This window comes from Sorex fumeus, unplaced genomic scaffold (assembly GCF_029834395.1).
Source record: "Sorex fumeus unplaced genomic scaffold, SorFum_2.1 ptg000130l, whole genome shotgun sequence".
Taxonomy (NCBI): Eukaryota; Metazoa; Chordata; class Mammalia; order Eulipotyphla; family Soricidae; genus Sorex; species Sorex fumeus.
The window spans coordinates 6,262,629-6,278,208 of NW_026606187.1; the positions used below are offsets into that span (position 1 = coordinate 6,262,629).

Genomic DNA, 15,580 nt, shown 5'->3' on the forward strand with positions numbered 1-15,580 from the left:
CCCGCCAATCGGGCTCCGCCAGCGCGCGCGAGGCCCCGCCCCTTAAAGGCGCAGGCCTCCTCCCGCCGCCACCTCCTCCTCCTCCTGGTCCCGCTCCCGCGCCGGCCCGGGAGGCGAGCCCACTCCGGCCTGCAGGGGGCAGAACCCGGCGCCGGGCGGGCCCGGAAGGCGAAAGCGTGGCAGGGGCGGGCTCCGGGAAGCGGAGGAGGCGGGTCTCCAAGGAGACCGCCACCTGTTTCCGGCGGGCGCGGGCGCGCGCAGGGGCTGCGCCGGGGGCCAGGCTCGGCGCGTTCCCGGCGGCCCCTGCGCGCGCGGCGGGGGTTGTACACAATCATCATGGCGGCGGCCGGGGCCCCGGATGGTGAGCGCGGCGCGGGCGCGGGGCGCGGGGCGCGGGGGGCGCGGGCGCGCGGGGCCGAGCCGCGGAGCCGCCGGCGCCCGCCCGTCCGCCCGCCCCCGCCCCGAGGCGCGCGCGGCCGGCGCCCCCGCCCCGCGTGACCGCCCCTCCCCTCCGCTCCCCTCCCCCGCAGGCCTGGAGGAGCCCGGCATGGACGCGGAGGCCGAGGCGGCGGCCGGCGAGGCGCCCGCGCGGCCCCTGCTCTGCCTGGAGGCCGAGGCGGCGGCGGGGGCGGCGGCGGAGGGCGCGGGCGCGGCGCGAGGCAGCCCGCAGCCCGCCCCGGCCCAGCCCCCCGGGGACCCCGCGGCCCAGGCCTCGGTCAGCAACGGCGAGGACGCGGGCGGCGGCGCGGGCCGGGAGCTGGTGGACCTGAAGATCGTCTGGAACAAGACCAAGCACGACGTGAGGTGCCCGCTGGACAGCACCGGCTCGGAGCTCAAGCAGAAGATCCACGCGATCACAGGTGGGGCTGCCCCCCCCGCCCCCCCCCCCCCCCCGCCTCCCCAGGCCCCCGCCGCGCGCAGGCCTGGCGGCGACCCCTGCAGCGGGCGGGCCATGGGAGGCGCCGAGGCCGCGCCGAGCAGCCGCCCCGCACGCCCCCTGGGAGGCCCGCGCTGGGCTCCTGGAACGCGGCCGGGACGCGTGGCCGCTGGTCTCCGCAGGAGCGGGCCGGTGGGGAGAGCCCTGCGGCCGGGCCCCCCGGCCCCGCCCCTCCCCCCTCGGGCCCCTCTGCCCCCGGCCCTGCGCGAGAGACTAGGCTTCTCCCTCGCCCGACCCTTCCGTCATCTGCAATGATCTCCTCTTCCAAGCGCGGTGGAATCTGGAAGCGCCATAAAAAAAACCCAGGAACTTTGGCCCGGCTGGTTTCTAGCTACCTGTGGACGCCCGTGTCATCGCTTGCATGGTGGTTGATTGAGGGACGTGATTTGACTTGTACCGAACCGTAGGGGACGGTGGACTGGGACTGCGGGTCAGGGGCTGCCATGGCTGCCCTTAAATCAGGGCCGAAGGACCTGCTGTCACCGATCTGTCACCGAGCCCCCGGCCCAGAGAGGTGGTGACTAGCCCCAGCACAGAGGTCACGCGTTTGGTGGCAGAGCCTTTCTCCTGGGGCCTGAATGAAGGACTCTGGTCCGGGCTCTTTTTTTTTTCCCCCTTGGCTTTTGGACTTGCTCAAAAGCCAGAGGGGCTCAGGGGTTCCTCTTGGCTCTGCACTCAGAAGTCACTCCTGGCGGTGCTTGGGGCACCCTGTGGGATGCCGGGGAGCGAACCTGGGTTGGCTGTGTGCGTGGCAAGCAAGCGCCCTGGTCCGCTGTGCTTTCGCTCCTGTCCCAAGGAGCCGTGGTTTTCACTTCTCTTCCCCTTTCCCAAGGTCTCCCGCCGGCCATGCAGAAAGTCATGTACAAGGGCCTCGTCCCCGAGGACAAGACGTTGAGAGAAATAAAAGTGACCAGTGGGGCCAAGATCATGGTGGTTGGCTCCACGATAAATGACGTTTTAGCCGTGAATACGCCCAAAGATGCCGCCCAGCAGGACGCCAAGGCCGAGGAGAACAAGAAGGAGCCGCTCTGCAGGCAGAAAGTGAGTCCCCTCGGGTGCCCGTCTGGCCTGGCCTCTCCGCGCCTCGCCTGTTTGTGCTCTCCCCCCAGGAAGCTCCTCTTGGGACAGGGCCGTCCTGGGGTGTCACAGCAGCGATTGGGCATGGCTGGCTGTGCGCAGAGGCGGCCACTGCAGGGCCCCCTGCCGCAGGTCAGGGTGTCAGGACCTCGCGGTGTGGCATAAGACCTGTGATAGGCAGGCCGCAGGCAGGAATCAGAAGGATTCAGGCGTGAATTTCGCGTCCCGGTGAGCGCCAGAGAGGAACGCCACACTAGGAAGAGTCCTGGCTTCTACCCCCTGCCCCCACCCACACTCCCTGTTTTATTCAGTTGCTCCCACTTCTCTTTTGGTTTGTGACTTTCCCCAAGCAAGACAGGCCTGGAGAAGGTGGATCTCAGAGGTTCCTATAAAAGGCATCAGTGCAAGAACCCACCCAAGTGAAACGATAAGGAAAATGCCTGGTGATTTTGTTGGTTTTCTCCCTCACTCTGTGACCGCGGGGCTCTGTTTCTGCTCTCTGAGCTCATCTTAGGTGCAGAGACCTAAGTTGTCTCGCTCTCAGTCCAGCCGCTTCGATTCTTTCCATACTCGGGAAAAGCAGGGAAAACCAGTCTGGTTGGAAGAAGCAGTATTTGTGAGCTGATGGGCCAGGAAGCCCCTGTACTGCCATGTGCCGGGCAGAGGGATATTTTCAAGCATGTCAGAGTTCATCTGTTCTAGAATCAGGTACCGCATGATTGCCCAGCCACTGTCCAGAATATCCCTCCCCACCTCCCCCAGCACATACGAGTGACCACTGAACACTGCCAGGCGTGGCCAATGACAGCAACAGAAGCTATACAGGCACATGTACTTAAGCGCCATCTTAAAAGGTGAAGTCTTTGTGTCATCTAAAAGTCCGCACCAACCATCCACAGGTTTTTGGGTGTGCGTTTACTGGTGGTGTTTGTATGCTGTCAGCCCCCAGGATGTGTGTGGGGGGGGGTGGGGGGAGGGTCACCGTATCTTCCAGCTCACTGAGTACAGTTCTGTGTTCCCGGCTGCCTCCGTCACATGTATGAATTCACCCGGCACAGGCATGTCAAGAGGGAACATTTTCCCTGGTCGCGTCCTTGGCTCCCAAGATGCCCTTTAAATACAGGTTTGACTGAATAATTGGAGCTCGACAGGCTCGGAACTGTTTTTCCTGGTTGCAGAGAAAGGTCTTCAGAAGGGCCCTGTAAAGGATGAGTCACAGAAAGCCTCTGATCTGCTCGGCTTCATTAATGCCTGTGACCGGTGGGCCGGGGCCTGCAAGGGGAGCAGCGTCTGGGCTCTTTTGGAGACTGTGATCTGCAGCCCCATGCGCGGGGGGCTGGCAGGCTGACAGGCTGCTCTCTGTGGGAGCTGATGAGTCCAGAGGGTTTCTGCCATGCTGGGGAGGGGCTGCGCTGGCTTGTGCCACCTCCTGTTTAAATTCAGTGACATTTTTCTTCTACCCACTCACTGCCCCGTAGTTTTTCTTTTTTGCTGGGGGGTGGTGGTGAGGGGGGTGCTCAGCACCCCTGGCAATGTTTTGGGATCACCTGGAGGCGCTCAGGTTACGCTATGGAATGCCGGGGATCAAACAACCCAGGTTGACCGTGTGCAAGGCAGGCACTCCCCCTGCTGTACTCCCCAGCCTGCCACAGAAGTTTTTGGGGGGTTTGACAGGGAGGCGCACAGCTGGCAGTTCTCAGGGCTTAGTCCTGGCTGTAGGCTCAAGGATCACTCAGGGCAGTGCTCGGAGGACCGTATCAGGTGCTGGGGATTGAACAGAGGTGGGCGCGTGCAAGGCAGGTACTTGTAGCCACTGTCCTATGGTTCCGGCCTGCCCCGTAGTTGTATCCGTAATAGTGCTGGCCACCATCAAGGCCCCCCTGGGCAGAAGCAGCCCTGCAGCACTGGCACCCGCAGGAACCATGGCGGGGGGAAGGTTGTGAGACAGACCCAGTCCTGCGTGAGCCGCCTCTGACCCCCAGGATGGCTTTGGGGCCAAAGGCCTTGTACTCCTCAGCTTCTGCGGTGGCCAGGGTCACTGTCCCTGAGCCATGTCGGGACGTGGGCTGAGGGCCTGGGGCACACATGCTCTCCTGCCGTGTTCCCACTCTGCCACTTCCCTGGTCCCAGTCAGCGCTTGCATTTGGAGAATAACAGCTTGAAGCTGGGTCTGTGCGGAGGTTGGGGCCGAGCCCCGGGGCGGGGGGAGCAGGCCGGGGGTGGGGACGCTTGTACAGCCAGTGGAGTTTGCTGCGTTTGTGGCAGAGATGCCCTTTCTCTGGGCGGGAGAGCAAGTCAGGAGGGTCGGCTCCTGCCTTGAGTGCTACTAGCACCGCCTGGTCCCCGGAGGTCCCCAAGCAGCACGGTGGTCTGGGAAGCTCAGGGCTAGGTCGACTGAGAAGCACTGGGAGAGGCCCCCAGCCTCGCCCCCCTAAAAGGGAGTAAAACACTCAGCAGTGGAAAGGTGCAGCATCCCAGGGTTTCTCTGGCGATGAAGTGAGGAGTGTCTGTCCTTTGTACCTGCCCGGAGAGCCCTTTGGCACTGGGGCTGCGGGCAGGGCTGGGTGTGGGGAGGGTGTGGCCAGGTCACAGCATGGACTCCTGGTGGCTGCTCTGGGAGCCCCAGATGGGAGTTTCTTCCAAGATCATGGGACCCTTTGTTCCTCGCCTGGCTTGTCAGCGGCCCGGGTCGCTCTGCCTCCCCTTGGAGGCTCTGAACTGCCCCGCCCTCAAGGGCCAAGCACCCTGTCCCTGGAATGTAAGGCCTTGGGAACCCAGACGTCATTCCAGCTGCTCCACACCCCTCCGTGGAGGCAGCGGGGCTGCCCCTGACACATCTCTTCTGCCTTGTGTCTTCAGCAACACAGGAAAGTGTTGGATAAAGGGAAACCTGAAGATGTGATGCCCTCTGTGAAGGGCGCCCAGGTAAGGCGGCCTCCCTTGAGCGGGTGCACGCCCTGCGGCTCCCTTCTCGGTCTGCCCGAGTTGGGGGAACCCCCCCATGACTGACCTTTTGCCCCCAGGAGCGCCTGCCCACCGTCCCCCTGTCCGGCATGTACAACAAGTCGGGAGGCAAGGTGCGACTCACCTTCAAGCTGGAGCAGGACCAGCTGTGGATCGGCACGAAAGGTACGTGCAGCCTGGGCCCGCGTGGGCGGCCCTGCCCTGGTGTGTGTGGCCCGGCCAGCTCGGGGATGCGCCTTCTCCTGCAAGCCCTTTGCCTCGTGCTTCTCCGGTCCTGGCCGAAAGGATGGGAGATTCTGCTCACGCAGCAGTTCTGGCCCCCGCTGGCTTTGCCTTCCTCTTGGCTGGAGGGGTTTTCCTGTGCCATCCCATCTCCAGGGCACAGGCTTCACGCATGCGTGTCTCCTTCCCGGCCTGCACTTGGTCACATCCTTCTGGAACAAGGGTATCCCCTGGCCAGCTCACTCGGGCTCTCGTGTGGGCCTGGCCTCAGTTCAGCCGAGGTTCCCGGTGTCTGACAGCTCCAGGGCCCTCCCAGGCGCCCTGTGTTCCCACGCTCACAGCTGGTTCCACTGCCGGCTGTGTCGCTCAGAGCTGTCTCATGGGCGCGAGGCTCCGGGTTCCCCCCAGCACTGCACAAAAAAAGCAGTCCCCATCCCCACATCAGACCAAAGAGCAAGCTGGCCCCCCCCCCCTTTTTTTTTTTGGATTTTGGGTCACACCCGGCGATGCACAGGGATTACTCCTGGCTCTGCACTCAGGAATTGCTCCTGGCGGTGCTCGGGGGACCCTATGGGATGCTGGAATTGAATCGGGTTGGCCACGTGCAAGGCAAACGCCCTATCCGCTGTGCTATTGCTCCAGCCCCAGACCCTTTTCTTAATGGGGTACCAGACTGGCACCTGGCAGTGTGCTCTGAGGGCCTGGGCTTTCTGTGGGGTGACTTGGCCGGCAGCACCCACGACTCTGGAACCCCAAGAGGAGGAGCCCTGGGGCGTGTGCTGGGGCCTCTGGCTTCACCGTGGGTTGTCTTCCATATCCTCAGGAAAGGCCAGAAATCCCGGGTTTTGGGGCATTCTCGGGACGTATCAGGGTGGCTGATTTCTTTTAGGCTCCAGTGGAGGGGCTGGGGGAGCCGGCTCAGCGGGGTGGGCCCCCCTCACCGCATGGTCCCCCGGTGCCCCTGGGGGTGACCCTGACACTGCTGCCCGTGGCCCCCAAACAAAAACAGACCAGCTCAGTCCTGCCAGGGTCACCTAAGAAAGCATGGTGGGGGCCTGATGGAGCTCTCCCAGCTCTGCGCCCCTCCCCCGCCAGGATCTTGTGGGGGCTCACAGAACTGAAGACAGTGTCCAAGTTGGTGGCCGGGCCCGGCCCACATTCCTTCATTCCAATCCGTTTGGTCACCTGAGATTCTCCTCCTCCTTCCCACCGAGGGGGTGGTGACTTGTTCTCTATGCGATTGAGGTGCTTGCCAAGACCCCCGTCCCCGAATACCTGCCACTGCTCTGTGTCCGCACCCCTGCCCCCAGGCTATCACACACACCCTGCACTCCGGGTCCACGGTATCTGGGAAGTCGGAGTTGCTGTTCCTTCAGGAGAAGGTGGCGCGGCTGCTGGGGGGTGTGAGGGCGGGAAGGACCAAGGGCCGATGGGGCACGACTCATACCTGAGCCCAAGCACTGCCACTCGCCTCTTCCCGGGGCCCCTTGGCTGCCCTTGTCCAGGGGCAGTTCTCGGGTTCTTAGTCACCCGGACTTGAGAACACCATTAGGAAAGACGCAGCCGTGCACCCACAGCCCTTGACTATGGCCAGGCCTGGCCCAGGGCGTGCCCCGAGCAGAAGGTCCCCGGGGCAGCCACCAGCAGCCAGTGAGGGACCAAGCCGGGAGCCACGGGCCCGGGACTAAACCGCTGTGATCCCTCGGGCAGAGCGGACCGAGAAGCTGCCCATGGGCTCCATCAAGAACGTGGTGAGCGAGCCCATCGAGGGACACGAGGACTACCACATGATGGTGAGTAGCGGCCGCTGGCTGCCGGGGACGGCCGCGCCGTGACCGAGCACCCGGCCCCGGAAGACGCGCTGTCCCCTCCATCTGCCTAGATCTTTCCTTCCCGGCCACTGCCTCCGTCTCTGGGGCTGCGGCTTGTCTCTGGCTTCCCTCCTCTTGTACAGTTTCACTTCTCGGTCCAGGAAAATAAATACAAAGCAGAGGACTAGCTTGTGGATTTTCATTGTAGATGTGGTCTCGCGTGACCCCGCCAGCCTCGTGCTGGTGATGCCCGCGGTCCCCTTCATGAGGCGAGGACCCCAGGGAGCTGGGGGCTGTGGGCCTGGGTTTGGCAGCGGCTGCTCTCGAGAGCGGCCACTTGCCCGGACAGTCCGTGGAAGAAAGTTGGGAGTTCAGCCCGGGGCAGGTCTGCTCTGCTCCCCCGCGCTCCCTGGCTGGGTCCCTGAACCCTGAACTTGCCCTGGCAGGGCTGGGCAGGGTGATTGCTCTGTGGGTAATGAGTGCCTGCAGGAAAAGGCCCCCATCACCTGAGCACTGAGGAAGAGTTAGCTCAGATCCCTGCTGAGTGAGGGGCCTTGCAGGTGCGTGCGGTCCGCCTCGGGAGACCGACTGACTCCCCTCGTTGTAGAAGTTGGATCTGAACGTTTTTAGCTGGACGTGGTCGCTGCCTTTGAAACATCATCTTTCCGGTCTGACCCACGAGGGTCTGTGACCCGCTCTGCAAGTGGCTGGGGTCCAGGGGTTTCAGGCACTGCAGCGGGGCCCCGGGCAGCCTGAGGAACAGGTGTATTGGGCCAATAGTGTATTGGCTTGACCTGCCCATTTCTCTCCGAACCCTTGTGGGCAAGGGGTTACAAGAACCCCCTCTCTTTCCCAAACCCTGGTAAGGGGCACCTGCACCTTTGTCCCCAGGAAGTGCCTCCGTCCATGTCTCTGGGCAGAACTCCTGCCCCTAGCTCAGGGGCTGCCTCAGCCCCAGGAGAGTTGGTAGCTGCGCTCTCCTGTTTTTTTTTTTTTTTTAGAGATGCATGGAGAATGCCAGTCCCTGTGGCCATCATCCCCAAAGTGAAACTTGTAACTAATTTGTAACTTGCTTTCGATCACTTTTAAATAAAAGACAATTTATCCTCTCTGAAAGTCCCTTTGTCTTCCCCTGCCGTCATCCTGATGTTCCCTTCGGCCTTCCCGTCTCTCCACGCTTTCCTTCTCCTCTATGTCCATGAGCAAGATCTAGTGTTGTTTTGTGTTTTTTCAGTTTTCATAAGTGGTATCCGGTATGTATCGTTCTGCAACTTGGTTATTTTTTTCTTTTCCTTTTTTCCATACGACCTTATGATCTATCTGAATTTAACTGTAGATCCAGCAAATCCTTCTTAAAAGTCCTCCCGTAACTCATTACATCGTCTGCGCCACTTTTCATTTTGTGTCCCCTTCCCGATGGATATGTAGGTGGCGTCCGGAGTGTCCCCGTTCCTGACCGTGCTGCCTGGCCCCTCCTCCCCGTGTCCTCATGCATGCGTGAGCTATGCTAGGGCAGTGGTTCTCCAACTGGCCCCTCCGCTGGACGCCCGGTTCCTGCCCCGGCGCTCCCAGACCGTCGCCCCCACGCGAGGCCCTTTCAGCCTTTCTGTTCCTGCAGACCAGCGATGGACGGTCGTTAAATGCCAGTGACTTTGGTGCCCAGGTTCGGGCGTTCCCGAGGACGGCCTGAGTCCTGCGGCCCGGCCCTTGGGATCGGTCCCGGGCCACCCCGAGTTTGGGAACCACTGCTTCAGCGTTGGCCGTGCGCCCATCTCTCCCACCCTCCTGTCTGTCCGTCTGTCCGTCTCTGTCCCCACAGGAGAATGCGCCCTGTTGCACACTCGTTTGCCTCCCTCCCCCCTTCTCCGCGCGTCCACTTCTCGGCCCCCCTCCTGCCCCGTGTGTGTGCTGTTCTGCCGCTCCGTCTCCCGACCTCTCAAGTACCGCTTGGTTTTCCTTTTTCCCTTCCAGGCGTTTCAGTTGGGCCCCACGGAAGCCTCTTACTACTGGGTGTACTGGGTTCCAACTCAATATGTGGATGCAATCAAAGACACTGTGCTGGGGAAGTGGCAGTATTTTTGAAAGCACTTTCACCTCTGGCCCAGGAGACTGACCCAAAGTGAAGGACATTGCTGGGAGAGGCCTGCAGCATCCCCGGATTTCAGAGTTCTGGAACTTGATTCAAAAACAAAAATCTCTCTCCAGTCTAAGGCGATGTGGTGACTGAAGCCACAGGTGATGGACGGTCACCGTCAGCTTCATTTTAACTTCACCCTCACCGGGTCCCTTTCTTGCAGTCAGCTTCATACCATTTTTCAAGTCCATGCGGTGGAAATCAATAAATCTGAATTCCGAACGTGTTGTGTGGAATACTCTTACATGTGCTGAAGAGTAGACCTGCCAGTTCTGTTTAGAGAGGAATCATCAAAAAAGCTTTCTGGTTTCTTTTTTCTTTTTTTTTTCTTTTTTTTTTTTTTGGTGTGTCTTTTTTAAAAAAAGAAAAAAGATCTCAACTGGAATATTTGCATAAACCTTTGGTTGCAAACATGTGGACTGCATTGTAATGAGGGGGTTGTTTTTATACCTTATTTTTTTTTCCATATGAAGTTGTATGCAACATGGGGAGGGGTGGGCATTGCAGGCCGTATTTTTCTTAATCTGTTGATTCCAGTGTAATTTTCTCCGTCTCTCACTTTCTCGCTTCCTAGATCGGAGTTTTTGTTTTCAGACCCAAAGATGTCGGTTCCTCTTTTTTGTACCTCATAGCCGCTTCCTCTCCTGGCCTCCGTCCGCCGGATGGCGCGGTCTCCGGCAGGTCACGGGCACGAGCCACAGTGTCCCTTGCAGTGACTCCTGTCTAGACATCTTACCCTGCGGGGTCCCCACTCTCGCTCTCCAGGGACACTGCACGGCTGAGTGGGTGGTCTGTCGGCCGGCAGGCCTGCTCCCAAGCCAGGGAGCAGACAGTGGGCGCAGCCATCCAGCCCCTGAGCCCAGATGACCTTCTTGCTTTGCAATGTTCCAGAAAGTTCTTACGCAGTCATGATCCTTTCAATCATGCGTCTCCATTCTGCCCTCGTAGCTCCTGCATTATGTTCAAGTGCCCTTTTCATCCAGGCTCACAGCTGCCACCTTTCTCACTAAGAAGTCCTCTCAACTAGCGGCTTGGCCGCCGGCGGTAAACATCCAAAAAACGAGTGGGGAAGACAGTGAATCGCTCTTGGGGACAGCTCGGCCCCTGGCAGTTTCCGCCCCTTCTGTCCGTTCTTCGTCCCTGTGAACTCTTGTCTCCTTCCGGCCTGCCTGCCTCTGAAATGCGGGAAGGCCTCTTGGCGAGGGTGTCTCCCTCGTGCTGTTCGCTGGTGCCCTGCTGCTGTCTTTGCGGTCCTCCTCCTTGGGTGCAGGGCCAGGCCCCCCCCCCCCCCCAGGCTTTGAACTCGGGGTCTTTGCTCCACATTCTGTGAAATGTCCTCGCATGTGTCTGTCCCCGACGACTCTCCCTCCCCTAGTGAGCCATTTCCTGGCAGTGCCCCTCGCCTCCCCTCCCCTCCTCCGCCGCTGGAGTTCGGGATCCCGCCCGTAGAGACAGTCTTGCTTTTCCATGGTGTGTTGTCGGTGCCCAGTCATGCATCCAGGTAGAAAAACTGCTTCTTGCCGTTCCGGAGGCCTCGGGACGTAGGTGAGGCAAGCAGCATGCGAGAGGCAGCACAGATACCAGATCCTTTGCAAAAAACGGGGGCAGTAAGCGGCCCTCCGGGGCCCCCCGCTTTTGTTTCTCTGAGCAGAGTGCCCCACTCTGCTCCTGGTCAGAGCCTCGCTCGAAAGGCTGCCCCCTTGGTCGGTTGCCCCCTTCCTTCCGGTGAGCGCCAGCCCCACGATCCACTTGCCACAGGCCAAACCCGCTTCCCGCTCAGGCTGGCGTCCCCACGAGCAGGGCCCACGCCAGGGAGAGCCCTTTTCTTTGAAGTCAAATGGTGCTTTTTCCTTCCTTGGAGATACAGTCTATAAGTAATAACGGACTTGACACTTTTTCGTCCGGAGCCGTCGGAGCCTGGCTCGCTTCGAGAACCGTCTTGGGCTCTGGCTCCTGACGTCCGTCCGCGCCGGGACCCTGCTTTAGGACCGGCACCCCGGGAACTCGACCCTCCCTGTGCCCGCGTTTGACCAGATCCCACGTCCGGGTCGCTGCAGTATTCTCCTCTAGCAGTATTCCTCTTCGGTCCCCTGCGCGGTCTCTTCCTCTCTCTCGTGATCCAGCACGAACGACAGTCGCAGTGGCAGTCCCCTTCCGCCCTCGGTCGCTCCTTTTGTGTGTCCCTGCTCGCTTCCTCCTCGGGTTTGCACAGCCCGTCAGGGCGTGGGGACCCCTGGGGTTGGGAGACCCGGCCCTTTCCAAGCTTGGGCGCAGCCTGTTCAGAAGACCCCTGAGAGGTGGCATTCTCCTGGAAGCCACGTCCGGGGTCCCCCGTAGGTCTTGGCCCCCAGACATCAGGCCTTTCTTACCCTTCCCGAGGCAGCCCCCAAGGCCAAGGTGATGTCTGGCCCCCTCCAGGCCTTTGCTGGCTCCCGGCGGAGCTCTCTGGGCCTCGAGGCGGTTTTGGGACCCTTCTCGCTCTGTGGCGAAGCCGCCTGCACTCAGCAGCTGTCTTGATCTCGCTGCTGCTTCCCCCACCAGGGCCAAAGAGACCACCATAGCCGCACGTCGTGCCCCAGAGTCGCCACTGGAGGGGGCCGGCTTTCCTCTTCCTCTTACTTGAACCACGTGCCTGGAGGAGCCCCCCGGGCCCACTTCCTTAGGGGCCCGAGAAGAGCAGGGGGTGGGAGCGGCTAGTCAGAGCCAGGCCAGGCCAGGGTGGGCTCGCTTCCCACCCCGCCGTCCAGGGAGCCGCCTTCTGGCGGGGCCAGCACTCTTGCTGCCCTGGGCTTGGGTGAGGCTGGGCCACGGGGGACGCCGGTGCGGGTGTGGACGGGGCCCCGAGCCAGCGCCCAGCAGGGTCCGGGGCCCGCGGGTCGGGAGCGGGCCGTCTGCTGAACTGCCCTGCCTGGCCGGGGGGGCTCTCCCGCTTTCTCCATTTCTAAGAACCTCTCTCTTTTTCTTTCTTAAAGAGTTCTGCCGAATTATTTGACAATATACGTAAGTACCATGTTTCCTTGTGGTGTACACTCTGTTCTGGTTTTTGTTTTTTAAATCCAATGCCTGTGTGGGCGGAGATGGACGTATTTAGTCTTAATAGATTTGCGCTGCTGGAATTTTCTTTTTCTTTCCTTTTTTTTCCAAGTGTAACCTTGACTAGCTGTCTCATTGTTTATCCTGTAAGATTAGTCTCTCGATTAAAGTTTCATAATGAATCACATCTCTCTCCTGCCAGTTCTTCATGCGCGGATGATGGTGGGCGAGGGTCAAAGGTTGGGAACAGGACCCCCCCTCCAGGCAGTTGGGGTCCCCCAGAGTTCTGCCAGAATATTGCTCACTTTAAGTGCAGAAAATCAGTTCCATGATGAGGGAGTGGATTTTCCCCCTTGGGCCAGTGCCAGCCTGACCCTCCCCATCCTCAGCCTCCTGGGTGGGACTTGACCGGCCATTGTACCTCCGGACATGTTTACCAAGGCCTCAAGGCTGAGCCAGTGACCAGGGAAGGGGAGACGCCCCATTTCCTGTCATGGAGGGCAAGTCTCGTTTGTCGGGGGGGATTGGACCTCGGGAGTCTCCTGTGGGACACTCGCCTGGCTCCTCCATGGGTGTGCCTGCCAGCTCAGGTCACACCCCAGCATCACACTTCCACTGGCGCAGGAGACTGTGCCTCATCACTACAAGGGGTCATGCCCACCAGGGGAATCAGCCTCTGAATTCTTTGCCTGGCAACCGAAAGGCAGAGGGCCAGGGAGGTGGCTCAGTGGTTAGGGACACCTGGCCCCAAGGTGGGTTGGCAACACTGCACCTCCACACCTTACCCCAACCTAGTGTGGCGGTACAGGGCCCAGGGCCTTGAGCCGAGGTGGGCTGAGTATCCGCAGGAGAGGTTGGTTGGTACTGACGACTGAGAGGAAGTCCAGGCTGAGGGTCATGTCACATATTCGGGGCCTTCTCTGGCGTTTTCTTACCTGTTGGTAACTATTGACCCTTTCTGCAGGAGGAACCCCACAAGCCAGTCATAAGACCCAGGGATAGTGCAGCAATTTAAGCATTGCCTTGCACACAGCCAGCCTGGCTTCTATCTCCCGTACCACTGGAATTGTTTCCTGAGCACAGAGACAGGAAGCCCTGGGCCCCCTCGTGTGACCCCATGAGTCCCCTTCGAGCTGAGAGTAGTGGAGGGGACCCCTCGCCCCTGCCTCAGCTCCGGGAGGATCCTCTGGGTTTTAGGATCAAGGCTGCTTTTGTTCTGTGGACTTCTGGTCCCCTGGGATTTTCCAAGAGAACATTTCCTAAGAGAAACGTTAGGAATTTTATCACTTTTAAGTTTCTTGTTCAGCCCTTTCCTCTGTAACTCATTTTAGTCCTTAGTATTTTCTTTTTTTTTTTTTTTTGTCCCTGCTTTTTGGGTCACACCCAGCGATGCTCAGGGATCACTCCTGGCTCTGCACTCAGGAATTACTCCTGGCAGTGCTTGGGGGACAATATGGGATGCCAGGGATCGAACCTGGGTCAGCCATGTGAAAGGCAAACACCCTACTTACTTGCTGTGCTATCGCTCTGGCTAACCTTTCGTATTTTCACTTTTCTTTTGTGAATCAATCATTTCCCAGTCACCCATAATTGACATGTGCATCAGTGAACTTTGGGGGTGGGCGGTCAGCCAGCATCTGAATCACTACCCACAGATACCCCCATTTCCCCAAACTGTAGGGACCTCACCACTCGCCTGGAGCTGTGTGCTGTCTCCAATGTGGACATTGTCACCCCTTACCACCAGGTGGCGTCTCATTCTCAGACTGGATCCATCCCGCAGCTCATGTCCACTCCATACCCGTTGGTTTTGTTTTTCTCTGGGGGGGCGTCAGGGGTGCTTGCTTGGCACGTTCAATCCCCAGCACTGCATGAGCCCTTAGTACTGATGGGTGTGGTTCTGGAAGCCCGCACCCCACCCCCCGGGTAGCCCTGGTGGTCCCCAGCACCCAGAGCCTAAGCCCCACATTGCTGGTCCCCTAAAACAGCCATTCAGAAGATTGAGAGTTCGTGGGGTCAGGGATACCGCACAAGTGTGAAGTGTCTGCCAGTCTGTGTGAGGCCCCCAGTTCCACCTCAGCCCCCCAGCACTGGCTCCCGAGCACTGCGGGGCCCGGGCCCAGGGAGGATAAATACCCACCTTACCCCTTTTTTAGGGGCCTTGGGGGGGGGTCACACCTAGCACTATTTAGGGTTTTCTTCTGGCTTGGTGCTCAGGGATCACTCCTGGCTGGGCTTGGGGGGCCATATGGGGTGCCAGCAATCAAACTCGAGCCAAATTACTGGTTTACCCACTATGCTATTTCTCCAGCCCAGCCCCCTTTCATGTTTTGGGGATTTTTTTGAGACATTCAGCCGACAGCCTGTTGAGCTCTGTTCCCTGCCACCCCACCCCACCCTGTACATTTTTCTTCTTAATTTTTTTTGCATTTTCTTTTTCATTTTGAAGCCACGCCCAGCAGTGCTCAGGAGTTACTCCCGGCGGTGCTCGGGACCATACGGAATGCCGGGGATCAAACTCCAGCCAGCTGAGTGCAGGGCAAATGCCCTACCCGCTGTACTGTCTCGTGGCTCTGCACTCAGAAATTAATCCTGGCAGTGCTTGGACTATATCCATATGGGGGCCCTTGATCCAGCCTGGGTCAGCAGCTTACAAGGCCAGCACCCTACCCCACTGTACTGCCGCTTCTGGCCCGAGCTCTCATCCTTTCATTGGGAACCAACACCTTTCCTTTCTGGTATGTAGTTGGTTTTTCATGGGCCAGAGCTGGGATTCTGGATTCGTCAGGGAACTGGCACCCCGAGAAGTCAGAGCCCTTCCCTCCCACCTCAGGACCGACACTTGGGGTCCACAATTCACACAACTCAGTGACAAATCCAGGTCCCCTAACTTAACCAAGGACACAAGTAGAGGTCAGGTGCCCAAGCTGGGGCACGCGGGGTGTGTGGCACAGTGGCAGAGCTGGTGCCCTGCACCCCAGGCCCTGGCTTCATACCCGGAGCCCTGGACAGGCCCACACACAGAGAGTGAGGTGCAGAGTCGTAGCTGCTCTGGTCAGAGCAGTGGGCGTTCAAGTCCTGTGTCAGCCTGTTCACTGCCGGCCTAGCCTCTTGCAGACCAGAAACCAGGAGGAGGGTTGGTACCTGAGACGCATGTCAAGATACTAGTCTGGAACTAAAGCAATAGGACAGTGGATAGGGTGTTTGCATTGGACCTGGCCAACCTGGGTTTGATGCGTTGCACCCCGTAGGGTCCCCCAAGCCCACCAGGAGTGATCCTTGAGCACGGAGCTATGAGTCAGCCCTGAGTACATCCAGGATTGGCCCCAAAAAACACCACCCAGAACACAATTTAAGGACTGGGCTGTTGGCTTAGCAATCGAGCACAAGCTGCTTTTTGCG

The 15,580-nt window shown here is 59.8% G+C and overlaps 1 protein-coding gene across 1 annotated transcript; it reads left to right on the plus strand.

Moving 5' to 3' along the window:
• The first annotated feature begins 168 nt into the window (after nucleotides 1–168).
• UBFD1 (ubiquitin family domain containing 1) lies at nucleotides 169–9,205 on the plus strand. Its single transcript, XM_056138833.1, has 7 exons — nucleotides 169–361; nucleotides 531–860; nucleotides 1,770–1,978; nucleotides 4,874–4,939; nucleotides 5,038–5,143; nucleotides 6,911–6,993; nucleotides 8,983–9,205. The coding sequence occupies exons 1-7, from the start codon at nucleotides 337–339 to the stop codon at nucleotides 9,091–9,093; spliced, it is 930 nt and encodes a 309-aa protein (XP_055994808.1). The 5' UTR covers nucleotides 169–336; the 3' UTR covers nucleotides 9,094–9,205.
• Nucleotides 9,206–15,580: the final 6,375 nt, after the last annotated feature.